Source organism: Thamnophis sirtalis, unplaced genomic scaffold (genome assembly GCF_051295495.1).
Source record: "Thamnophis sirtalis isolate CommonGarterSnake01/CBP01778 unplaced genomic scaffold, rThaSir2_p1.2 scaffold_7, whole genome shotgun sequence".
Taxonomy (NCBI): domain Eukaryota; kingdom Metazoa; phylum Chordata; class Lepidosauria; order Squamata; family Natricidae; genus Thamnophis; species Thamnophis sirtalis.
Window position 1 is genome coordinate 56,973,511 of NW_028261387.1, and position 26,697 is coordinate 57,000,207.

The following is a 26,697-nucleotide window of genomic DNA, read 5'->3' on the forward strand; positions in this document are numbered from 1 at the left end:
TCTTTCCCAAAAATGTGGAAGCTCATACTGAAGACAGGAGTTTGCGAGATTTCAGACTTTTTATACTCAAGAAATCCTGGAATGTTTGATAACTTCAGAATAGATTCCCTTTTCCATTCATATGCACATCTATCTGGATCTGTTATACAATCTAAATTAAAGCCATTAGATTCAAAGTGACTCCCTCCTCCCTCCATGCATACCTAAATGCTGAGCCAATAGGAGAATTCATAATGTAAACATATTCAAAGTCTTCTTGCCAAGGAGCAAACAAGGGAATCTGCAGAACAGTGTCTAGGATGCCCTGTAATTCCCAGAATTCTTAGCCAGCATATCCTATGGGAAGAGCAATCCCAATGTCTTTTGAGAAAGCCCATTTTGGAAGGCTTTTCTAATGAGTATTGTAAGACAATTTAAAGGCAAACTGCACTTTAAGAGGCATAGAACTTACAATACCATTTTTGTTATATTACTTATCAAAGACAGGGGGGGGAGGGGAGTAGGGTGAAATAGTAAGTATCTGCTAAAAACCCCTAAATACAGTAGCTTTTTTATCTTTAGGAAAAGATGTGGACTTTAAAAAGGAAACTTGGAAGGCTGAGTCAAGTCCAACAAGATACGCTATGCAAAACATTTTTCCCAACTATTGTCTCCGGCCTTTTTTAAACAGCACATCCTAAATTTAAGTTAAAAATTATTTTGCAGACATCTTGCTATTGTTACAAGTGAGGTTTTGTCTGCAATGTATGTTAGAGAACCGTGGAAAGAGTTGCTGTTCAAGAAACAGAAATCCCAAAAAACTATTGGATTTTATTACTGCACAGTTGAATGTATTAAGAAATTCTGTATTAGGAAATTGGAAAGATTTTTTTACTTCACACTAGAAGATTCCCCAACTGCAATATGTCAAATTGAAGCATTCAGCCTCACAACTAAACTGATGTATATGCCCAGAATATATTAAATTATAAATTCCGCCAAAATCTGGCAGGCAAATCCAGGAAGGCCTGTAAGATTTATTCCACAGTAAAAAATACACAAAAGAAAAATACGCATTTGCAACATTTTTGAGGTTGTATAAAGTATTGCCAACAAAAATTGAATGAAACCAATTCTTTTGTATTATTGTCCAAATCACTAGAAAACTTCAGGTTCTTGAAGAATGTGACTGGCTGTAATAAGCAGCTGGAAGGCATCTCCCATTCATTTAACTTGAAATTGTTATCAGACCACTCTTTACTGCATGGAACATTATTTAGCCCCATTACTTCTCCTCACAAAAAGAGCCATTCCAGAGGAAAGGAGCCCGGAAGTACAAATTATGCAGTGATAATATCATTTTTTCCAGAACGGTGGTTATTCTGCACTGGGATTGTGTGATGTAGAACTTGATGGTCCCATCCAACTGTTGTCAACAAGTTTTTATTCAAGGGAGACCATGATAAGCCTGTTACAAAATCTCGATGAGACCGATTCCTAAAACTGGGAAAGATAGGAGACATTTCTGCTGTTAGTTTAGAAATCCACAGGTGAATTCATAAATAAATAATTAATACCAGACTACCTGCAAATTGCTAGGAGAAAAATATGAATTGCTAAAATGAGGAAGAACTAATGTTTGTAAGCACTCCACATGGGGTTATCTGTAAACATTGACTATGTTCCTTCAAAAATAAGCCAATTAGCAAAAACTGCTTTGCTCTGTTCAAAGGGCCATTCTCCACATAGCAAAAGGTAGGACATTATTATTTGCCTCATACGCAGGAGAAACAAACAAATGAAAGAGCTTCTGGGGGCAAAAAAGGTTCCTCCTCACTAAAGTCCCACCCATTTTTTCCAAAATATTCAGCCACTAGAGTGACATCAACCCAGCTTTCAGTCTGCATTTAATTTCCCAATTTTAGATAAACCCTTATTAGTGAAAGCTAAAGGAATCCGCTATTGATTTATTTAAAATATTTATAGCCCACACATTATCTATTGCACAGAGTAGGCCTCCTCCGAATTCCATCCGCCAGTCAGTGCCGACTGGCGACTACGCGGAGGAGAGCCTTCTCAGTTGCAGCTCCGACATTATGGAACCACCTCCCCGTGGAGATCCGTACCCTCACCACAGTCCAGGCCTTCCGCACAGCCCTCAAGATCTGGCTATCCCGTCAGGCCTGGGGATAGGATTACTCTCACCCCGCCCGAATGTTGAGTGAATGTTGTGTTTTTATGGATAATTTTCTTTTATTCACGATTTTTTTTCTTTTAAGTCTTGTCTTGCACTCCCTTCCCCTCATTGTTGTAAGCCGCCCTGAGTCCCCTCAGGGAAAAGGGCGGCATATAAATCCTCAATAAAATCCTAAAAAAATCCTAAATCCTATTGGGATCTTCAGATGGTGGAGATAATGTTGCTGTTCCACTATTTGAAGATCCTACTGAACAATGGGTGGGCTATAAATATTTCAAATAATATAATGGTTCCAGAAAAGGGAATATTCAACCATTTCTGAAGCATCAATGTAAGCAAGTTTCTAATTTTCTCTTCTTGTCTAGAACAGAGGTGGTATCTATTCTGAACAGAGTCTACAGGCATACTACCTCCCTACAATGCAGCGTCCAATTTCCTACTGAGGAAAATGCACTGTGTGGAATTCTTCATTTTACTGTATTATCCTACGTGCAAGCTGCTTTCATTGTGCAAGGATCTGGATAAATAAACCCTGGATAAACTATGTTCTACTCTTGCATGGCTCCATTCATCTGGTAGACCAATTATGAGACTCAGGTGATTTGCCTTTGGCCATAAGATCCACCAGGATAAAAATGGGCATGCTTTGTTCTGATCATCACTTTAACCAGAGGGGGCAATTTGAGTCTGAACTGTGGCACACAATTATTTTTATATAAATATATGCAACTTTTAACCAAGATGGCAATCATATCACTGAGAGCCTAAGTGACTATATGGCACAGAAACTTAGAGAATTGCAAGAGAGAAGTGGATTGAACTCTTTTGTAACTCACATTTCTGAAAAACTGGAATCAAGAACAACGACAGAACAATCTTCACTGATAGAAGCCAGCTGAGATGAACTAGAAGAAAAAGCTTCTATTAACACATACAATATTTTTTCTGTTACTTTAAATGTGACAAACAAATATGAGAGCTTATTAATGACATATAAATAAACATGTCATAGCAAAGAAAACCTTATAATCTGTATGTTAAAACTGGAGAAGAAACAGAAATAATTATCAGATTAATGCATGTGAGCAGACACAGAGATGTACTTATGACTGATATAGGATGGACTAAGGGATAAAGCAAACAAAGTCATCCAAGAGGAGAGGTATAAAAGAGATTGCCTGAAGTGAAAAAAATACACTATATATTTAGTGAGTTCCAGAGAGAATGAATGTATTAGCTTTACATACAAGAATCTTTTTTTGTAACAACACAACACAAGATGAGCAAAGATAAAGTAGCTTTTGTAGTTTAAAACTGAAATTAAAAGATTAACAATATCTTAGTAAAAGCCAAATCTGGTTAGGTAAAATCATGTTGTATTTTAATTTTAGCCAAGCGTACCAATCAAGTCCTTTTTTGTTACAAAATAGCATCAACTGAAAATAAAGATACCAAATCAAATTTATAGAAAAAGAAATTATTGCGCAGAATCTAGAAGTATTTGTAACTTTTTAGCTTTCATTGTTTCAAAGGAAAATCTAAAGTTGAAGGACAAATTTCTATAAGACGACTGTAAACTTGAAAAAGACTTTCGGTAGCGATTTCCCCTTCTGTTGATTACTGAAGCAAAATAATCTTCCAGGTCCCAAGTGATGACAACCTATAGCCAAAGCCATATACTTCTGAATTATATAGATATTTGTAAATTGAAATGGCCATGGGAAAATTCTTCTGGAGGTAGTAATTTTAGAAAACATCAGGGAAGAAGCAGCTTTTATCATCTTTGGCATCTTTGGCAACTATTTTTACATCCAGTGGAAGAGAAAAAGCTGTAACGCTTTTATAGTGTTTGTAATTGCAAGGCAGGATTAGTAGGCCTTTTATATATCATGCTGCTGTTTGTACAGTTTTTAGAAAGCTTTTCTTTGTGTACATGTAATCATTAAGAGACTGAATCAGTACGCTGCAGTATGAAGGCCTGTTCATAAAGATTATAGATTATAAATCAATTTGATCCAATATAGGTTGATAAACATTTTTTACTTATTTAATTGATTTGTAAAATTTCTTGGCTACCCATCTTACCACAGGATAATTCTGGGTGGTTTACAATCTTAAAAGCGATAAAAACTATATAGGGACATATATTCACTGAGACACCTTCCATGACTAGAACCCAACTCTCCACATTCCCAGGCCAGCCCCTTAGCAATTACCTAACATTGGCTCTCATACGATTATGAGATAATGTACACATATACATGAATGAGTTGACTTCCAAGAGTGAATGGCACATACATTTGTACATAAAAACTACATACAGTTTTTTCTTTTGACACTGCAGTCCTACCTGTGTGCAGAAAAAGCAAATCCTGTGATACTACGGGAATGCACAGTTGAACTGATGATGGTATCTGGCTTCTTTGTATCTATAAGTGCAATCATCCCACTTTCGTCACCTTTGAAATAACAATGGAGAACAAACAGCTGGAGTTAAATGGGTATTTAGTATGTAAAAAGGATTTTAAAAAAAATATTCCTTACCCAAAACAAAAGTGTCATTTTGATGTGGATGCCACGCCAGTGAGGTAGCAAGATTACAAGAGGCATTGCAGGCTGAATATATGTAATGGCAGAAAAAAATATAATTAGGTTCACAAGCCTATATCAGAGAAGACAATTGATTACTAGCTAATATTCAAAAGAAAACACACACAAGTAGACATTTCCTCCTTTAAACACACTTAGTTAGCTTATTTCTAAAAAAAAAGTAGTTTAAGACTTTACTCATCTATCTAAAAATACATGATTTTTAACTATAACAAAAATACATTGAGAGAAGTTTTACATATTTATTTATTTCTTGCATTAATATTCTGCTTTTTCTTGGGATCTAAGGATAGAATTAGAATTGTGAATTCCCCAAATTTTATTCCCAAAGCCAGCGTGGAAGGTTGGTTAGCTTGAGAATGCTTCACTGACCATAAGTAAGTGTTGTGGCCCAGCAGGAGCCGTTAGAGCTGCAAACCCTTTGGGACGAACTCCCCGTGGAGATTCGAACCCTCACCACCCTCCAGGCCTTCCGCAAAGCCGTTAAAACCTGGCTGTTCCGACAGGCCTGGGGCTAAAGAGCTGTTGCCCCCGTCTTGAATGGTATGACTGTTGTGTGTTTTTAAATTATGTATTGTTATGTATCGTTTTTATTTTTTATTTTTTGTCTGTACCCCCCCTTCCCTGATTTGATTTGTTAGCCGCCCTGAGTCCCCTTCGGGGGAAAAGGGCGGCATATAAATATAATAAATGAAATGAAATGAAACAGACTTCAACAGCAAGGGGCCCTATGAGTCGACTCTGGAAGATGTGGAGGACCCTGGACAGGGTTCAGACTCCGAGCAGGGACCAGAGGCTGGTTGGCCACCATGAGGCGCCTGAGACATGGAGCAGCAGTGAAAGCCAAAGGGAATTGGTCCCTGATGTCAGGCCCTGGAGCAGTGGGAGGAGCTAAGGGAGTTAGTCCCGGACACCAGGGAAAGGCGGGCAGATAAGCGCCGACAGCAACTACGCAGATACAGAAGATAATTGGACCCAGGTGGTTGAAATTAGGCTCCTCCCAAGAGTGTATATAAGGAGAGACTTTGGGAGGACGCTGTTTGCAGGATTCAACTATTATACTAAAGCTGGAGAAGCTCTGGTGTGTATTTCTTATCTGTGGAAGTCTGGGTTGCTGCTAAAGTCTTGTCGGTGTGTTAATTTACTGTGAATAAATTGTCTAGCAGTAATCTTTGTGTCGGCGTGCTTCACCGTATGGAGTGGGGTCAGAACAAGTAACCATTCAAATTTAAGAGGAAATGTGAATCAATCCTATATTTTATGCTACACTATTTCAATTTTATATCTTTTGATTTTCCTTTTAGAAGGCTAACATCTAAGAAAACAGGGTTATAAAGGAGGGGGGGAACACTTAAATCTACTGCTCAGAAGTAATTTGAGCACTTAATTAGATTACTTGTTACAATACTTCTGGATCCTGCATGCATTTCTACAATAAGGACAATTTAACATAAATATTTTTAGAATTCATAATTGGATTTCCTTCTTGATTCAAGTGACTCCATCTGCTGCAAATAACTAAGTACTGGGATGTGAGCTGGCTTTTAGGTATACTGGTAAACGACTACAGTCTTGAACTACCTCCATCTGATTACATCATGCTCAGTGAGCCCCTTTGACCAAATCCCACCTCAAATCCATTCTTCTTTTTTTACTTACTTGGAATAATGTTATATTTCTGCATTCCACATCCAATAATTTAAACCAGGCTTTAACTCGAAGTGAGAGTGCAAACCATAACTTAGTGATCATTAATACCCACTTTGTGTATCTATAAAACTGCTCTAATGACTGGATTAAAGCATTCCTACTATGAACTATATTTTGTGATTATAATTTTTACACAGCACAGTGATTCAATCAATGTTAAGAATGTGTGCTTAGAAAAATTCATTTCATGGGAACAATCGCGTTTCTCCCTAACCTTTATCAGAAAGATCTTTAACAGCTCCTGCTGGAAACTATAGTTCACTGATATTTGAAAGTTACAGGCTGCAGTCACTTGATCCCTTGGGCTGTTCTCCTGAAATTTATCATCCTCCACCCCCAGACTGAAAGGAGGTTGACCCTAAACAGGCAAAATCTTACATGTCTCCATTCCCTGCCAAAAAGGCCATAATGCAGACTAGGCATTATGCTAGGCACAGACTAGCTTTGGAATCAAAGACTTAAAACTTTTCCAACTTTTTGCCACCTCCAACTGTCAAAAAAAATAAACACTAATGTTTCTTTAGGCCTTCTTCTGATGGCAATGGATGAAATACTCTATCCACCTCCACCCAGAAGTGGGTGCGCAGGAGTACATGAGAGTATGTATATAAAAAATGGTATTTTAGGACTTTCCAACTGGCTACTGAATAACCCACTCAAAGGTTATGTTGGAGGAGAAAGAACCAACATTTTTTTCTACTTAAAGGAGAAACATTTCCAAAACTATCAAGCATAAGACATACCAATTCGAGATGCTGGCTTTGGAGATCTTGTATCCCACAGTAAAACCCTGCTGTCCTAAAGAAGTACAAAATTAATAAAACAGAATTAAAAGTGAAATTGTCAACCAAAATATACACTTCAGCATTCCAATTTTGCCACATTTTCCCCATTTCTTTGCAATACTGTACTATTATACTTTCATCCCTTTGATGATTTCTAACATTCCATTCACTTTTGCCTTAAGAATACAGAGGTTAAGTCTGAACTTATATCTACGGTAATTCAGAAATAGAAAGTGGAGTTTACCTCAGCGCAGGACAGGAACATTGTATCCTTTCCAGGGCAGGAGGCTACACAGGCCACTTGACCAGAATGAGCTAGTCCAAACCAAAACAAAAATTATCATATCCCATTCATACAGATTTGCTTATGATTTAAATCAAAGATACTCCAGAAAACATCATTGGATTCACACAAGACAAAAACCTTTCTACACAAATTCAGTTCAAAACCATTAGTGCTGCTCAGAAGGTAGAAATAATAACATTATATGTATGTGTGTGTGCTACAAACAAAAGTTCAAACTCCATTAGTTATGAAGTTCAACAGATAACCATTACTCAGCCCAATCTACTCCTTAAATGTATGAAGCCACAACGGAATGAATGTGTCTGTGCATATGTGTCTATGCATATAATAAATAAATACATAATGGGAATAAATAGCCATAAACAGGATTATTTAAGGAATGAGAATACTTCCAATTGAGACATAAAACCATAAAGCTCCTAGAGATGAGAAAATACATTTAGATCCACATTTCCTAAAACATTGCATTCAGTTTAAAGAAGGCATACTAAAAAGTTTTAAAATACATATAAAAGGTTTTAAAAGTCTATATAATTTTAAATTTTTAAAGTTTGTTTTTTTAAAGCTTTATGTCAAGCATTGAATCTTTAGGCCTGCCACATTTAGTCTATGGAAAACTGGGGGGTGGGGGGAGTTGTATGGAGCTGGGGAAGATATATAGTCATAACAACAGTCCTTTCTCCGAAAATCAAAGACATTCTGCCAGGCACCTGGTGTGACTGGCAGGCATCTCCAGTTGGGATGGTGCGTTGATTGGACCATATGAAGGACATGTGGGTGCTGATTAGGTGCTTGGACTTTCTTTCTAATTTTCCCAGATGTGCCAATATGACATCTCTAATAAAAAAAAATTGATATCAAGTTATTTTGCAGTAAATTTTAAATATGGTACCTGAACAATTCAAAAATTTCATATAACTTTCTGTCTCCAATCCATGCTGGACAGAACTTGAAACATGGCTCAGACAAACGAAAAGTAGCAACTACATGACTAATTCTTTCAAACTCCCTGTAAAATGGAGCAAATCAGTCCTGTCCAGCATAAATGGCATAGTTTTCATCCCACTGAGATGATTTCCGCTAAAAAAATTAGGTGAATAAGACCAATGGAAAAACAGTAAACCTTTCATAACAAAAATTGATTTTTGAAAACTACTGGGTGTCTGAAAGCACATCGATCTTCTGTCAAAGTATGTACAAAGTATGACAAAACTCAGATGCACTGACTACAAATAGAGAAAAGAAAGTAACTGGACACCACCAGTGTGTTGAAGGTAGACATTTTGATTAAACTCTGCTCATTCATGAAGTTTATTAGATCAGATTGCGATAACTGTCCTCAAACCTCCCATATGAAGATACACTGTGACAAAGGTGAATCGCTTGCAATTTACTTGGGAAGAAAGACAGGATGAAATAATTGAGTAAAGAAATGTTTGGCAAGCTTGGCTCTTACCTCTATATGTGCTGAGTACTGTTTGTTGAGGGATATCCCAGATCTTCACACTAGACATAAAATTCAGATCAGGTTCATGATTCAAAAACACAGATGTTTTTATATAAAGCAGAAAAACAACAGCACAAGAGTCACCTGAAATCTTTGCTGCCACTGATGGCCTGTGTGTTGTTGGAAACAACACTCACAGTTGTCACAATGTCATCATGCTCGTATTTACAGAATTTGTTCACTATCAAAGTCTCATTCTCATCCAGCTCCCAAAATTCCAGAGCACCTGAGGAATAGGGGAGAAGAAAGTCAAATTCATATACTGCAGCTTGCATTATTTGACTGTCTTACTCCAAAAACTTTAGTTTGTATATAACTTGGCAGCTAGGCTTGTCCTAGTAAGAATGTAAAGAGTCCATATTACACCTGGGCTTAAAGCACTCCAGTTGACAATTTTAAGGCCCTTCAAGACTTAGATCCAGTCTATCTGACAAAACACTTTGTTTCATACGAACATCCATGCTTTTATAGATTGTCTACCTTCGTGTGGCTAAAGTTGCTAAGAGTTTGTCTGATTTGGAACCAAGCCTTCTCTTTTACAGTCTCAGTTCTTTAGACCACATTCCCTATAGAGTTGGGTTTAATATTTCCATTAGTCTTTTAAAAAACCCATTAAAACGCATATGTTTCTGTCAACCTTTAAAAGTTGATTTTCAAGTTATTTTAAAATGTTTAAGTTTGCTATGTTCAATATTTCTAATGTTTGCATTTAAAACAATATTCAATTGTTAAGTCCCTGAAAGATTTCAGTACTGAGCAGTGTGTTGAAATTAAATCGTAACCAAGTTGCTCAGCTGTGATATGTGGTATTTTGATTTGTTCCATCAAATGTTCATTGAAATATGGGATACCCTAAACTACAATAAAATGCAGCTTCATTACAAAAAGGAAGAGAAATTACTCAAGCACTCACAAGATCCTTCAATAATTTTTACATCACTCATTGTTTGGCTAAATCACACATATGGAATAGATAAGGCAGAGAGAAATAGACACTTTTATTTTGTCACCGGCTTTAAAAAAGAATTAAAGCAAAATCCCAAATTTGCATTTTGTATCCAAACTCCATTGTCCAGTTTCTCCAGAATATTCTGATTTTCTATATGATCATTCTGTTATTTTCTGGAAGTGATTCTTCCAATATTGGAAGTAGTTTTCAGCAATCTTGAATCACTATGTTCTAGGAAATTTCATTCTATCTTTGACACTATCTTTAAACTCTAACAAGTTTTAGGAGGCAAATATCTTTTGACATTCACCTGAATCTGATGCTACCAAAATTCCTTTGTCTGCTACCCACTTCAGATCTGCTATTCCTGCTTCGGTTTGAACACCCGCAGAGCAAAAGCCTTCATTAGGAGCTCTTGATGTATCTTTGAATACCCAAATGGAACCAACCCAGCAACGTCCACTCAAACTGGATGCCCCCAGGAGAAGAGAACCATCTGAAAAGCAAAATTAAAACAGATTAGTGTAATAAAATATTTTAATATATAATGAATAAAGCATACAAAGATTTGAGTTTTGCATTTTACCCAGGACCTTTGTTCTTCAACAGAGGACTGTTCCAATAAAGAAAATATAGTTTTGTCTTGAATGATGTTCTTAATTCTTAGTCCCGTTTTGGATTCTTCTCGTAGAGAGAGAGAGAGAAGTACAGGCTTTTTTTTTTGCATATACTTTCAATTTACCAAAAAGAGTAAAATGAGTATATGTTTAAAGTATAAAAATATGAAGCAGCTAATGGTATGCTGAGGACAAAGATATATTTCATGACAGCACTAAAAATATCTGAGTAATAGAAGGGAGTTCATTCAAAGATGATCTAGCTGTTTGCCAAGGTGAACATTTAGACTCAGAGTTCACCAAACTGTTATTTAAGATTTTTTTTATAACTTAAAAAAGATCAGAGGATTGTTCAACTCAGGTAAGGTTTGAATCTGATTTTTAAATGACAAACGTTTATCCATCTTTAAATTATGATAAAATTGTATAAGAGGTGCCTTTCAATCAACATTCACATGGATGTGTGTGTGTCTGTGAACCTTCACATATGGAGAAAAGCTGTCTTTCCCGAGTGGTGTCCAGGTTTACAAATAATGCATTACACATGAATACTTTAATACACAACTATAGAAGCAGACCAAAGCACAGTGATTGGTACCAGCAGTTTATATTCCTAAAAGTGATTGATAACCTCAAAGAACTTTCAATAGCCAGGTGATGTCTATATTTACTATATTCAAAAATGAAACCGACAGTTTAAAATGTTATTTGGGAATCACACTTTAAAATCGACTGATTTAGATTAGAGCACCCTTGCCTACATCAGACTAGGATATCTGCAACTGCTACTGTCAATCCTCATCACTTGCTATGAAAGATGGGGATTGTAGGCAAGGATAGCTGGAGTTTGAAGTGCGGGAAGACTGATCCTACAGTAAGAGTTTTATACTCTATAGTGCAGAGGTCTTCAAACTTGGCAACTTTAAAACTTGTGGACTTCAACTCCCAGAAGTCCACAAGTCTTAAAGTTGCCAAGTTTGGGGACCCCTGCTGTAGTGATTCAGAACATCGCAGGATAATTGTTAAGTTTCTGCCATTTTTTTAAAAAAAAACCGAATAGAAATTATAAACACATCAAAAGGCGGCAGATTTAAATTGCGTATAATGAGTACTATATAAAATATATCAACAGAATGAAACTCGGCTCACATGGCAGAAATGGCCAATTTAAGAGAGGCTCCAGCTAACAGCGGAGTTCAGGAGAAAGATAACGTGGGCAGGGCACCCACAAGGCATACATCCTTGGATCCCCAGCCACGAGAACCCCGTAAAAGATCGCAAGATCTCTGAAATGCAGGCTGCAGGCTTCCGCAGCTTGCTGCCTTTCAGACGTTCGGGGCTACACCTGTCATTATTCCCTGGCAGCGATGGTGATGAGTTGTAACAAAGGGCGCCTGGGGACATCAACGTGGTAAACACTCAAGGGGTACCTGTTCGGTAATGGGCCCCGTCCAGGTGGCGCTCCATGCAGGCGGGAGCATTGGGCGGAATATTCCACTCGGGTCCGGCTTCTGTCTCCACTGCATGGCCGGGACTCGCCTTGGCTTCTTCCATAGATGCAGCAGTGAAATGCTGTCCAACAAACTCCAAGAACGCCCACGTGTTCCAAAAAAGACACTCTTACCGCTCCGATAGTACTCTCCCTTATCTCGCGAGAGCTTCCAAAATACCCTCAAGGCGGAATTCAAGAGTGCGCCTGCTTTTCTCGCGATATTTTCCTAGACCGTATAATCGAATTATATAGAGCTAGAACCAAGTGTTTCTAAATCTTAGCCATTTAAACCGTACGAACTTCAACTCCCAGAATTCCGCAGCCAGCATCTCGCGAGAACTTCCAAGATTCCCTTCCAGGGAAGGAGTCAAGGCAGTAAAAGATTTTCTTGCGAGATTTTCCGAGACTACAGAATCAAACTCTATAGAACAGAATAGGAACCAATAGAGGAATCAATGTTTCTCAACTTCAATAACTTAAGTTGTGTGGACAAACTCCCAGAATTTTCCGGTTAGAGAAAATTCCCCATAGTGGCTAGGGAATTCTGAGAGTTAAAGTTCACTCTTAAATTGCTGAGATTCAGAAACACTGAAATAGAAGACACTTAACTAACAAGACAATTTACATTATGGAGCTTAACTTTTTCTCAGTGTAGGAATTTAAATTAAAGTACAGATGGCTACCATGCCTGCACTTGAACTTATCACGGAGAATGCTATTAAAATAAGTCATATTTTAATATTGCTATAGACTTGGCCCTTTTCTTATATAAATGCATGGCTTTATAGCTATACTTTGGAATGATGGAGAACAGGACTATAGCTATTATGAATCTTGATGTCAAAATGATCAAAGATGTCATATCACAGTGCTGTTTTTGTAGCTGTATACTACTACTGTATTATACAAATATGCAATCAACTACTATTCCAAGATACTTTTCATTAGAACTTTTGCCAGGCCAGGGGTCCCCCACTACAAAATCTAAGGGAAAGTGTTAAACTGCATTCTGTCTGTAGTATTCATCTCCAATCAATCGATGTAATTTGAACTGATATTTATCAGGTATGATTGTTGTAAGACTTCGGAAAATGGATTAAATGGCTGTAATCATGTTGAATTCTGGAATCCTATTATATGGTTCTAAACAGCTGTATCTTGAGACTTCCTAGTACATTACCAAGTGTTCATAAATAAATTTTCACTTTCAGCTGTGCAATGCATGCACAACAGCAGAGGGGGGTGTTTTTATTTTACATAATTGCTCATTTATTTTAGTTTCATTGTAACAATTTTGGAGATTCGTTTTAGAGGTGAAAAATGATATAGACATGTTGAATGAATGAATGAATGAATGAATGAATGAATGAATGAATGAATGAATGAATGAATGAATAGCGGCATTGCCTTGCCTTGAAGTAATCTCAGCCACAGCCTGGAAAAATGAGACCAATGATACATTTAAATTGTGGGGTGATACGAACCACTGCCAGTTTACCAATTGTTTAAAAGGGTCTTATCAGATTTCCCCACAAACTCAAGCTTGAAAAAGAGCATATTTCAGCATCAAAGAAACACAGTCCTGCATTCACCAATAGATATATATCCCTGTCGAATTTTTTTTAAAGCTCCGCGGGTATTACCCCCACCCGCCTAGCTTTTAAACTACTCTCCGTTGCCTTGTCGTAGCTCTATGGTGATAGCCCTTGAGTCGGAGGCGGCGCTAAGAGGACACAGCGCGAGTCCGGTTTTCTCGCGAGATTCTGGTGACGGAGGCGGCCATTTTAGTGCTGTGACCGGGGGTCACAGGGACGTTGGGCAGTGCGGGGGAAGGCAAGATGTTCTCTCGCTTGGCGTTGCGTGCCCTGGGTGAGTAAATTGAGAGAGGGGTGGCCCAGGGGGCGCGAAGCCGGGGAGGAGGCGTTGCACTGTGACCTGATCTGCTTTTTCGCCCTCTCTGCAGCCCCGGCCGCCCTGAAGAGCTCGGTGGCTCTACCCTCCCTGTCATCGGGGTGAGTATAGTTGGATCAGCGGGAAAGGGAATGAGACGCGCTGATGGCCTAGAAAGCTGGGGCTGGGCCCCTGGGGCTTCTCTGTTAAAAACACCGGTTTGTTCCTGCCTCGAGTGAACCCACACGCCATTTGTCCTAAAAGGTGCTTTTTTTTCAGGAGGCAACTGGACTTCCTTGTTTTCCCTTTGAGGACGTTTCCCTTCTCATCCAAGAAGCTTCTTCAGCTCTGACTGGATAGTGGGGAATGGAAGGATTTATATTACTTGCAGACAAGCTGGTCATTTGCATCCGTTTAGAAGGTCATTGATTGAAGCACTTGGAGGTTTATCTGTGTCCTCGGGGTCACCTGAGTGGTGCTCCTGTTTCCTGTGGACTGCAATTTTTCCTCTGAAAACCCATTCCGACTCCAATGCCATTCAAAGGATGTTTATCCCAAATTGTATAACTAAAAGTCTGAACAGATTATCAGTCATCCAAGTCACGGTTGTCCCAAAGGTGCTTTTTCAGAAGGCAACTGGGCTTTCTTGTTTTTTCTTTTGAAGATATTTTGCTTCTCATCCAAGAAGCTTCTTCAGCTCTGACAGGATAGTGGAAGGAATGGAAGGATTCATATTCCTTGCAGACAGCTGGTCACTTGCATCTTTTTAGAGTGCTGTTGGAGGCTTACCTGAGTAGTGCTTCTGGTTCCTGTAGTCTGAAATTTTTCCTCTGGAAAAGGATCCTCTAAAACGATGCAAATGACCAGCTGTCTGCAAGGAATATAAAGCCTTCTTCCATTACCCACTATCCTGTCAGAGCTGAAGAAGCTTCTTGGATGAGAAGTGAAACATCTTCAAAAAGAGAAAACAAGAAAGTCCAGTTGCCTTCTGAAAAAGCACCATTGAGACAACCATGACCTAGATGACTGAGAATCTCTACAGATACATGCCATATGAATATTTTCATCATTTGGATGGCAAATGCCTTTTGATTGAAAGCCTTAGATGAAATTGCAATGAACCCTGCGGTTGGTCAGCGACTCTTGGCCACATTTACTGTGGTTTATACATTGATGCAGATTTATTATCACAAAATATGGGAAACAAAACCTGCGTTCTATACTTAGGTGGAATTGAAAAAAGTAGTGAATTGCCTGGCTACAAGTAATCCAGCTCTGTAAAGGAGGATACATTTATTCAAGTCTGGTCTCTTATTAGCTATAGGAATGATGGTCTTTGTAATACATGTTCTTGTGCGGACATAACTTTGCATAGTGATAATGAATTGATTAAAACATTTGTATTTCTCCTTAAGGTTAGGTTAGGTTTATTTGGTTTGTATGCCGGCCTATTCCTGGAGGACTCAGGGTGGCTAACAATCAGGGGAAGGGGTACAAAAGAAACAAAAAACAAACAATTTAAAAATACAGCAACAGTCATAACCTCGGAAGGGGCTGGAAAATTCAACAGCCCCAGGCCTGCCGGAACAGCCAGGTCTTAGTCGCTTTGCAGAAAGCCGGAAGGGTGGTAAGGGTCCGGATCTCAACGGGGAGATCATTCCAGAGGGCCGGAGCAGCCACAGAGAAGGCCATCCCCCGAGGGGTTGCCAGCTGGCACTGGCCGGCAGATGGAATTCGGAGGAGGCCTAGCCTGTGGGATCTAATAGGCCTTTGGGAGGTAATTGGCAGGAGGCGGTCTCTCAAGTACCCAGGTCCGATACCATGTAGGGCTTTATAAGTAACGACTAGCACCTTGAAGCGTATCTGGAGACCAATAGGCAGCCAGTGCAGCTCGCGGAGGATAGGTGTGACGTGGGTGAACCAAGGTACACACACAATCGCTCGTGCGGCTGCATTCTCTACAAGCTGAAGTCTCCGAACACTCTTCAAGGGCAGCCCCATGTAGAGCGTGTTACAGATTAAGATTGTATCTGTATTCATAGTATTCAATATGCAAGGTTTTTTATTTGCATTTTGTGTACCTTCAAAATTTTGCCTGGTTATTTTAGAAAAAAATATGGAACATGAAGCCAATATTGTATTTCCTTTGTAAAAGTTTGGTTGGGAGGTGAAGAATTTGGGAAGTTATGTTTATATTTGCATAACCTGGCAAGATGCAATGTACTTACAAAGGTTAGAAATATGCTGGCTTCTCCCATGACAAAGAATGGCTAACAAATAATGAATGATATACTATGCTATGCAAATTAGAAGGACAGATTTTCTTTGAAAAATAGACGTACTTTTGAATATTGTCAAGAAAGCAATTTAAACTAAAATAATTGGATTTATTTAGCAAAATTATTAAATGACTTTTCAAATTACAGCATAATTCATGTATCAAGATCACTTCACACAAATCAGCAACACTTGGCTCCGGTGCCATCTCTTCCAGAGAAAGGTGGAAAAGTTCGCCATGGAATAATCCCTGAAGAATTTTTCCAATTTTTGTATCCTAAAACAGGAGTCACAGGTATATCTTTGAAACTATTCTAGTGTTAACACAATTACTGATTTTTCAAAGTATTTTATATATGCATTAGGGAATATTGAGGTGCTGCCATTAATGGAGGGATATTCTATTGTACTAATTAGTGGCAGTGAAATGATAAATATAATGAATTTATGATTTTATTTTTAAATTATGCATTTAAACATATTTGTGGCAACTGCAGGCTTGTGCAATGAATTTTTAAAGGCATGTATTTACTATTAGGAAATAGTCAGATAATCACAATAAAAACTGACAGTCTGGGGCGACACATTCCCACATATCAGCATTTCTCGGTTTTACACTAGTTCTACTCCAGTATTTGCAGAAATACCAATACCTTTTGGGGTTTTGAGTGAATGGTGTTTGACTGGGCAGAAGCAGAAAAGGAGAAAAAATGCTTTTTAGGTCCCACTATATGACATTAATTAAGGAATGGGACCTGGGGCACACTTACCCTGTCTGACTTGGTGGGATGGTTAGATATCCTGACGAAGAAACAGTCCTGTAATTTTTCTTTTAAAATTGACAAACATTTTTGTAGTTAGACCTGTGCATTTATCAACTCATTTCAAGGTTAATATAGCAGAGCCCTTGTATCATGTGGGAAAGCCCTATTACAAGTTGACTTATTGCTATTACAGAGACAGTTTGGTGTAGTGATTTAGTGATTTTTGCTCAATTTTGTCCCAGTCCCCAGGAGCACTCTAGAAGCTTCCTAAAGGCTATGCATGCTTTTTTTTTTTACAAAAACCTGGCCTGTCTTCTTGAAAAATGGCCCATTTTTTGCTCATTTTTGGCAGGGAAACCTCCTAGGAGCACTCTACAAGCCTCCTAAAGGCTATTCATGCTCTTTTTTTGGGGGGGGGAGAACCGGGCCGGTTTTCACGAAAAATTGGCCCTTTTTGGGAGGTCTGCAGAGTGCAAAAACTTTTTTTTTAATTTGCCTCTTCAAAACCTTGGTGCATCTTATAGTCTGAAAAATACAGTACCTTAGGCAAAAGCACAGTGAATAACCTTGAAGTATTCACACTCTTGCAGTCCTAGAAAGCAGGCAATAGGAAATCACTTCTGAAATCTTGCCGTGAAAACTACAGAGGCTTTCCCAGGCAGTCACCAGGAGTCAACACTGATTCATATAATCAGTAGCATTTTAGAGAAAATTGTGAAGTGATAAGGTCCCTGAAATATTACTTTAATGTTTGAAAGGAAAGTTAATTAAACTTGCTTAAGTGCTATATCTTGATGAAATTTTGTAAGAAAAAAAACCAACAAAATAAGGTTTGCATTCTTTCAAGCTTATGTGGCCTGCCTCAAGAGCAATAGCTTTTGTCTCTTGCAGTTTACATGCAGGGGAAAGATAATGTGCATAATATTCTCAAGAATCATTTTGCTCCTTTCTATTATATTGAGTATTTCTGCCCTCTGCATAATATTATATTTTGCTTATTGTTAGGTCCATATATGCTTGCAACTGGATTGACACTCTACCTTCTATCTAAGGAAATTTATGTAATAAATCATGAAACAATAATTGGCATTACTGTTTTGAGTGTATTAATCTATGGAATTAAGAAATATGGTCCTCTTGTAGCAGCTTTTCTTGACAAAAAAATGGACGTAAGTACAGTGCTTCAGTTGTATTATACTTTGTTGAATAGCTTATTTTGTTGCAGGTACAGTATATTATAACTTAATATATTCTGCATAATGTGAAGCATTTTAAAGTGATCTTTAGAATGTAGAATACTTTTTGGTATTTGCAAGCATATTATTGTAATAAATAGCTCCCAATTTGACTTTGGCCTTTCTAATTCCTATTTTAATTATTTATTACTGAGATTTCTAGTTGCTGTAGGCTGGTTGTGAATCTTTTGCAGGAAAATACCATGCATTAATAGTAACAAAAAAGACAAAAACAATAGAATAAAAAATAATATCCATTATGGGAAAAACCCAAACTAACATCTTCTCAAAGCTTACAAAATATCCAGGTTTGTACAGCCTTGAAAAGCCCAGATTTGTAAGGACAAGCAGTTTGACAAAAATATCATACGTGTGTTTACATAGGCTAATTCCATGATTTTCATCCAGGCTGCCTCCTAAATAAACATTTATAGGATTGTAACAAAATCCTAATTTTTATGTGATTCAAAATCATCTTGCAGATAGTCCTTGGATTGCAGCCCTAATTGGAACTGGAATTTGCATCACTAATTTGCTTTGTTAAGCAAAGCATCACATGGCTACAATGCATAGTGATAGCAGTCCTTGCAATCCAGATTGTAGTCATTAGGTCACAACTGTGTGGTTGTTAAACAAGGACTTCATTCTCCTCCTGTTCTGATTGAATCTCTTCTGCTTCACTTCTCCCTGCTTGCCTCTTTTGATTGCCTGTACTTTACTGCCACCTTTGCTGTTCCAGTTGACTTTCATCATTCTTTTCCTCTCAATGCTGGCCTGGAATCCAGGTGCTGGGAGAGGACATAGCCCTAGTAGGGCATCAGAAACTTCTCTGCTGAGGAAGCTTGCCAGACTGGGCTAGGGAGGTAGCAAGACGGAGCTGGCAGATGAGCAGTGAGGTAGTGTGAGTTGAGGAGCCCCATTTTGTAACACAAAGAACAAGCCCTCAGATTGTAAAGAGCGCAGTGAATCAGGCCAGCAAAGTACAGCATACTCTGTGGCTGGGTGGGGCCGGAGAGGCAGAGGTGGTTCCCGGGGGAAAGATAGCGACTGCGCAGGAGGAAGGTACTATTCGATGTGGTGGAATAGTAAGAAGTGAGTAGGCTCTTTTGGTGCTGGGCTCACCTCTACCCTTGCTGAAGCCCACATGCTAGTTTCTTGCATATGCTCCATAGCATGCATTGGAAGCTGCTGGCCCTTTACAAGGCTTTGCAAGAGTAATGCTGGACTGAATGAGCAGAGGGTGTGTAGGTAGCCTCTTTGGGTTCATGTCCATCCTTCATTGAAGCTCACAGGCTGCTTCTTTATGAGCAATTCAGGATCTGGAGACAATGCTCTGTGCCTCTGGGAAGCCCTCAACCCTCTGCTTCCTCTGGTTCCAGTGCCATCCTGAATAGGACTTCCTGTAGAATCACCATCTTTGCCCAGGGATCTCTTGTTTTGCTCAGCAATGGAGGCTGTGGCCTGTTCTGCAGGTGCTGAGCAAATGCCATCTTGCCTATTCCCAGCTGGGTCTGGCAAGCTTTCTTTGGCACATAAGATTCTGCTGCTCTGCCATGCTCACAGTGCATATCCTTGGACTGCATCCTCATTCAGTGCCTAGACCTGGAAGAGCAGGAGAAGAAAGGAAGGAAGATCAGCTTGGAATAGGAGTGGCAGAGTCTAGGGTGTCTGAAAGGGCAGATATTTGTGTGGAGAGAGAGATAGAAGTGGCTGGCCCATTGGCAGACAAGGCTCTCTCACATTGCCACACATGTCCAGGGATGCATCCTTACAAAGCACATGGTTCTCAGACCAGCAGTGGGAGGAAGAAGTCAGTTGGGGTGACAATGGCATAGTCTGTGGTGAGTGCAAGGTGTCAAAATGGGCAGAGATTGGGGGGAGATAGATGGGTGTTGAAATTGAAGCAAAGGTGCTTCTCGCATGGCGGGAGAAGATAACTGGGTGCTATGATGAAAATGCAGATTGGTTGCCTAGTTCTCATTCTGATCACGTGACACTTCAAAGATAAGTTGTAACTAGCACCATCCTAATTTCATATGTGAAATGTCAAGAATTTCAAGGAGGTAAAAAAGCTATGCAGTAAAACTTCTTACAGAATTTAATGTACCTGAATATTCTACGTTCGTGTGTATTATTACTAGAACTGTTATCCAGAGTTAAGAGATGCCATTGGAGTGTTATTATCTGAGTCAGGATGGTAGGCACAGATATTACTTATCTGTTCAAGTAGGGAAACATAAATGAAAACTGATATAATAGGTTGTTTAATTAGAAGCAACCAGTATTTTTGTTTGCTGTTTAACTAATGGGAGAGGCAATACTGTCTCCTGCATTATTCAACATTATATGAACTGGAAAGTCTGCCGTGTTTGTCTCATAAACAGAACTTAATGATTCCAGTTTCTTCTAACAAACTACGGTTCTGTGTATCATATAAATGAAATAGAAGTAGCCATCTTTATGTGCTTGGCTATTCTTGCTAGTAGAAGGAACCAAATGAGAATAGTGACCACCTATATTCTGGTTGTTAACAGTTAAACCAGAATTCAATCTGAATGCAGCCTATGATGTTAAATTGCTAGTGTTTGCCAACGTTTATAACTTCCTATTTTTTTCACAGTAATAATTATACTTTCTTTTGCCAATAGTATTGTGTTGAGGTAAAATTAGCATGTAGCAAAAGACTGAACATTTTGATTTCTTTTAGGATTAATACTTTAGGTTTATACTTCTTTCATTGTAGGAGGAACTTGCTTCTTACGAGGACTTTAAAACTGCTTGTATAAATAGATGCCTGGAGGGAATTGAGGAGGAGAAGAAAGAACAATGGAGACTTGATGGTCGCCACTATCTCTTTGATGCCAAGCGGGTAAAGTAGAAAATGGGACAGTTCTAAAAAATGCTTGGAAACAACTCTTAAAACACTTTGCTTGTCCAAACCAGCTAGGGCTGACAGAAATTAAAATCCAAACTTCTGGATATTATGAAGTTATCTTCCCTCACTCTAGAACACAGCCTTCTGGTAACTATTACAATAATGAATACATGGTTTCATTTTTATGATCATACTTGTGATTTATGAGAGTAGTACTCAGTTTGTTCATACCTTAGTCATGTTATGGCTGGATTGTTCTGACATACTCTACATGGATTGAGTACTAAAAAGTACAACTGGCACAGAATGGTTCATCCAGGTATCCTCTTCTCTGTGAACTGCACTTAATCATCTTATACTTTTTCATACAAGAGTCATATGTCTCGCTGTTCCATTTTCACACTTATTTTTCCATTGTCTTCATTTCTTTGTGTAATTGTCTATGCTTGCTTTGACAGCACCAGAACATTGCCTATCACTACTTGTATTTTTTTCACTAGTTATATCACTTTCCTTGTAAATAATTAAATCAGCTATGCTTTTTTATTTACATTTATTCCTTTACATCTGTATGTATGAACATATTTACGTTTTATTCTTATATATCACATGAATATTATAATCAAAATAATAAGGAATCTCATGTTTTCTGGTGACTCTAGAACAATATTGCTATGATCCTGGAGGCCAACTATAGAGAAAGGCTTCTCACTGCATCCAGGGAGGTGAAGAAGAGGCTAGACTATCAAGTCGCATTACAGAACCTCAAGCGGGGTATGGAACGAGATCATATGATCAACTGGGTAGAACAAAGCGTTTGGAAGAGTGTTACAGCCCAACAGGTAATTAGCAAGTATTTCCTTACAGGTGGCTTGTGGACATTTTACTGCTGCAAAAGCCACTAGCTTTCCCTTCCTTTACTCCATAGTGAAAAAAAAATATCCAATTGGGTGATAGATACATCTCCTTGATCTAAGAATTAATGTTTCATTTTATTGATATTACACTTTTGTATTTTGTTGATGAACCGTTTTAATCAAACTATTTATTTTCATGTTTTTTATATTGTTTCATAGTCTGTGGTGTAAGATACATGTAATAAGTATATGCTACATATTTTTAATGTTGCATATTCTTTGAAAAGGTTTTAGAAAAGGTTCTGAGAATATATGCTGGACTTGCAGATTCTTCAGCTCATCAACCTCGATATTTGGAGATCGATTGTTAATTGATCTCCAAATGTATCTGGAAATAATTTAATAACTATTGCTTTAATTAATAGTAATACTACAATAATAACCCAATTTTTACCTTTGGGAGTTAGTATTGATCACATTGGGGAACGCTCCTGTAAGGCAACCATGTCTTTTTCTAAACTTCCACAGACTGAAAAGAGAACACAGCTGCATTCATGGCCACACAGAAATCTAAAAAAATGTGGCTTGGCTGCTCTAAAGATATCCCACAGTTCTGAATTCCAGCATAGCTTTGAATTAATGTCACAACATACAGAGTCTTTTTGTACATCTTTTTTGAAGTATACAAGACATAAAAACAAAAGCAACTCTTAGATATTACCCATTAATACTTATTGAGAATGAGCAATATTTTGGGGCCAGTGAAAACTGTAATTTTAAGGGGAAATTGTGAGTGTCACAAATGGTTGTCATGGGCTACAAATGGTAGCTTATAGATAAGTGCTATTTTACTTTCAAAGTTGCTGTGTGATGTGATATTCTTACAAATAACAATTATATCAACTTTCCATTTTGAAATTAATGGTCAGGCAGAAAAGCAACTACCATATTTTTCAGAGTATAAGACACACTTTTTTTCCTCAAAAAAGAGGGTAAAAATCTGGGTGCATCTTATACACTGAATGCAACATTTTTGGCCTCCCGAAACCCCACCACCATCACCAAAATAGCCGTGCATGGCCTTTAGGAGGCTTCCAGGGTGCTCCTGGGGGCTGGGGAGGGCAGAAATGAGGGGAAAACGGGCCATTTTTTACTCATTTGCCCCTCCCCCCCCGCCCAGCCCCCAGAAGCACTCTATAAGCCTCCTAAAGGCTATGCATGCCCTTTTGTTTTGACAAAAAACGGGGGATTTTTTGCTCGTTTTGGGGGGGCCCTCTGAGCCCCCAGGAGCATTCTATAAGCCTCCTAAAGGCCATGCATGCACTTTTTTTGACGAAAAACTGGCCCGTTTTTGCAAAAAACAGGCTGTTTTGGAGAGGTCTGCAGAGTGCAAAAACTTTTTTTAAAATTTGCCTCTTCAAAATCTTGGTGCGTCTTATACTCTGGTGCGTCTTATACTCTGAAAAATACGGTAGATACTGGACTCCTTTCTCAATCTTGGTTCTTTTATTTTATTTTAAATATAGCAAGCTGTAAAACAAAGTACAGACTTCTTTACTGGATTCTCCATAGCAGATGGGCTTTTCAAAATCATGAGTACAAAGTAACGGATGACAGTCTGGTATTTTATTTGGAAGGGAGTAAAGAGAAATAAATTGAGATTCTCATTCTTTAAAAGTAAAGGAGGCATGGGAAAAAGTTTCCTTTCTAATAATATGTGTGTCATGGTGACCATGGCCATCATGGCAGCTATGTTCGGAGAGCCCCCAATAACATACCTCAAAATCTTGACCAATCTCCACCCTGTAGAGATTGGGAACTTCACTGTCATTCATTGTTAGAATGACAGCTATTACTTTTTAACTTATTTGTTAAATCACTCAGTTGATGCTAAGAACCATGTTAGCCTCAATTAAGTGAAACTGCTTTGTTTTGTTCTTTATTTTGCAAGTTTGGCAAAACATGACTTACAGACTCAGCCAAATATGAGCTATTCAACAAATAAGCATATATAAAAGTATGTGAAACTCCATTGGAATTTGGAGTGGGAAGTTTTTAAAAAATATTTCTATATAAAATTAATAGATTGCAATTATTTCTCTAGAGGTCCAAACCAGATTTTACTTTAAATGCATAGTTATCAAACATAATTTCTGTTTTTCTTAGCTTTTTAAATGAGATTAATCACTGTATTTGGAGATAATTTTTCATTATAATAGTGATGGAAAGGCATGATTAATTATGTCTTTTTCCTTAGCTCAAAATGCAGAAAATGAAAATATGATATGGCACCCTTTTTCCTCATAAAATTGTCTTGTCTTTTTTCATATCATGAAAAAAGATGCTAAAAAGATTACTTCATAAACCAACAGTATGCTTTAACAAAATGTTTTTATTCTAAATACAGGGAAATTGGTCTAGGGTAGTCTTCACAAATCTTATATCTCTACATTTTAAATAGCAGATGTTTTCATTGAGAGATTGGGTAAAGAGTTAAATATTTTTCAATATGCCAATTAGATTCTCTAGGAATGGATTTCTTTAAGTTACATTTTTCCTTCATGGACCAGAATACTTTATTTAAGAACCATGTATGTTCTTATTTTTTGTGTAGTTTTATATCTGATCAGTAGATTATTTTTTTAATACTGGTTTTTGGAAAGATAAATGTAGTTTAAGTAACTTCATTCTTGGGTCTTAGTTGATTAGCCATATCAAAGTGCAAAGTTCCCAAAACAAATTATTACTAAAATTTGATAAAAAGCAAATTTAAAATGAAATTGGAATAAAATATGATTTAAAATGAAATTGGAATAAAATATAGTCTAAAATGAAATTGGAATAAAATATAGTCTAAAATGAAATTGGAATAGAATGCAATAATTTATGATATAGATAAAATATGATAAAATTATATTTCGGTGTCACCCCTGCAATCTACTCCAATTAGTCCCACATATGCAGATTTCAACTGAACCATTTTGCTTAAATATTGTGCTGTGTTAAATTTATTTTTAGATTCTGACCGCACATAAGTTATTTTGGTATGGGGAATCCCAATGGCGTTTGTTTGGTATATAGACCGAGGTACCTGTCTCTCACCCTCTTGTATAAGGCAACAATCAAATAGGATGTAAACCAGGTCTTCTACCTCTGCCGCTCCGCAAATGCAGAGATGTTCATTGTAGGGTATAGAATGGAATCTTCCATATCTGACCATTGTGTCGAGTTATTCGAATCTCGTTTGCGTAAATATCTTCCTTAGATGTTTTGGCAGTTGTAACTTCAAATAGCTGTTTACTTGAAAAGTATGTTTGTATTTGTTCAACCATTTCAGATTACACACCTTACTAAGGATAGCTATGTCATTTTGTGTTTCTGTATCCTTAATTCTTTGGGCAGCTCTTTTTTAAAATTAAATTCTTAATTTCAGTCAAAACTAAATGTTTTAAAATTTGTGTACATTTAATAGCATGTAATTTGTTTTTGTACAGAAGTCAGTTGTGTAGAATCATAAAGCTGCAGTGAAGCTCCAGATCTTGAATATTTTCTGTAGGTTCTTTAAACTTAAAATGTTAATTTCTTTTCTATATTATAGGAGAAGGAGAACATTGCCAAATGCCTTTTGGACCTGAAAGCATTATCAACCTCTGCCCAAGCATCTCTTTAAGTCAGACGTTATTGAAACTTCCAAAATTGTACAATTTCTATCTTTAATTAAAACATATGTATCATGGTTTGGTTTACTCTGAAAGTTCCTTGAATGTGTTCCTCTCCCTATATAGTATTCAGAAAAGAGATACTTTTGAAAATTTAACCACAAAATAATGTAAATGAAATTCATATTTGTCTTCTCTAAATATGGCTAATACTGTTTCACACACAAATATTTCAGAAGTGTTTTATCGGGCCTCTTCACAAACTTGGAGAAAGATTTTCCTGTTTTAAGAAATTGACTTATTGTAGTTGATTCAACTCTTAAAATAGTAGCACACTGGTGGCATAGGATCAGAGTTTATCAGGTTGGGATTTTATGAAATATCAGTAACAGCTTGATATTCAGTAGATCAGCAAATAGTACTTTTTAAATATTTAACACTGGTCTAGTAAGGTCTGTTAACTGCTATTCTTCAAATGAAGTAAGTGTCTAGTGCAACCTTATGTAGTGGAATATAGTAAGGAGGTGGATTCCCAGAAGGGAGAAGTGCATTTCAAAGGAGTAAGAGGCAACTCAGTCCAGATATGTGTGAGAGAAAGAAAATGAAAATGTTTCCTAATAGTTCACAGGGAAGTGTATATTGTAAATGAAGATAGTAGAATGCTCAGTTTGGCAAGATTTTGTCTATTGGTGTAAAACAATAAAGGACATCTTAAAAGAATCGCATGTGTCAGTCTTGGTTTGGGACTGACACCTTAGTACTTGGCAGTGTATGTTCAAAGTAATCTATCAGCATTTATACCTTGTGGCTAAACAACTATTCACATGTGTATTTAATAGAGATTAAAATGTAAAATACAGGATTCATTTCTGTATATAGGTAACAGATAACTAACCCAGTGATATCAAATGGAAAAGGTAATTGAAAGTAATTACAACTACCTATACATATTCACCAGGCATTTCTATATATTTCTAAATCCATTAC

The 26,697-nt window shown here is 37.6% G+C and overlaps 2 protein-coding genes across 2 annotated transcripts; one reads left to right on the forward strand and one right to left on the reverse strand.

Annotated features, from left to right (window-relative positions):
- Positions 1 to 885: 885 nt before the first annotated feature.
- On the reverse strand, positions 886 to 12,326 carry WDR77 (WD repeat domain 77). Its single transcript, XM_014054098.2, has 10 exons — positions 12,092 to 12,326; positions 10,355 to 10,540; positions 9,180 to 9,321; positions 9,045 to 9,094; positions 7,526 to 7,596; positions 7,240 to 7,294; positions 4,721 to 4,792; positions 4,527 to 4,635; positions 3,013 to 3,081; positions 886 to 1,482 (listed from the first exon to the last, which is right to left on the reverse strand). The coding sequence occupies exons 1-10, from the start codon at positions 12,213 to 12,215 to the stop codon at positions 1,320 to 1,322; spliced, it is 1,041 nt and encodes a 346-aa protein (XP_013909573.1). The 5' UTR covers positions 12,216 to 12,326; the 3' UTR covers positions 886 to 1,319.
- A 1,575-nt stretch (positions 12,327 to 13,901) lies between these two features.
- Positions 13,902 to 25,787, forward strand: ATP5PB (ATP synthase peripheral stalk-membrane subunit b). The gene is made up of 7 exons (XM_014053986.2): positions 13,902 to 14,022; positions 14,117 to 14,165; positions 16,470 to 16,615; positions 18,090 to 18,253; positions 21,063 to 21,188; positions 21,857 to 22,036; positions 25,650 to 25,787. The coding sequence occupies exons 1-7, from the start codon at positions 13,992 to 13,994 to the stop codon at positions 25,719 to 25,721; spliced, it is 768 nt and encodes a 255-aa protein (XP_013909461.2). The 5' UTR covers positions 13,902 to 13,991; the 3' UTR covers positions 25,722 to 25,787.
- Positions 25,788 to 26,697: the final 910 nt, after the last annotated feature.

What these genes read in the sequence shown, in the direction of transcription:
- WDR77 (XM_014054098.2), bottom strand. Translation starts at nt 12,215, where the DNA reads ATGGAAGAAGCCAAGGCGAGTCCCGGCCATGCAGTGGAGACAGAAGCC. An exon ending in AGTGGCAGCAAAGATTTCAG is followed by an intron (nt 9,095 to 9,179) that starts GTGACTCTTGTG and finishes TTTTATGTCTAG; the next exon opens with TGTGAAGATCTGGGATATCC. An exon ending in TTTGCTTTTTCTGCACACAG is followed by an intron (nt 3,082 to 4,526) that starts GTAGGACTGCAG and finishes TTTTTCTTCTAG; the next exon opens with TTCATCTCAGCTGGCTTCTA.
- ATP5PB (XM_014053986.2), top strand. Translation starts at nt 13,992, where the DNA reads ATGTTCTCTCGCTTGGCGTTGCGTGCCCTGG. An exon ending in CTACCCTCCCTGTCATCGGG is followed by an intron (nt 14,166 to 16,469) that starts GTGAGTATAGTT and finishes TTCAAATTACAG; the next exon opens with CATAATTCATGTATCAAGAT. An exon ending in TTCTTGACAAAAAAATGGAC is followed by an intron (nt 18,254 to 21,062) that starts GTAAGTACAGTG and finishes CTTTCATTGTAG; the next exon opens with GAGGAACTTGCTTCTTACGA.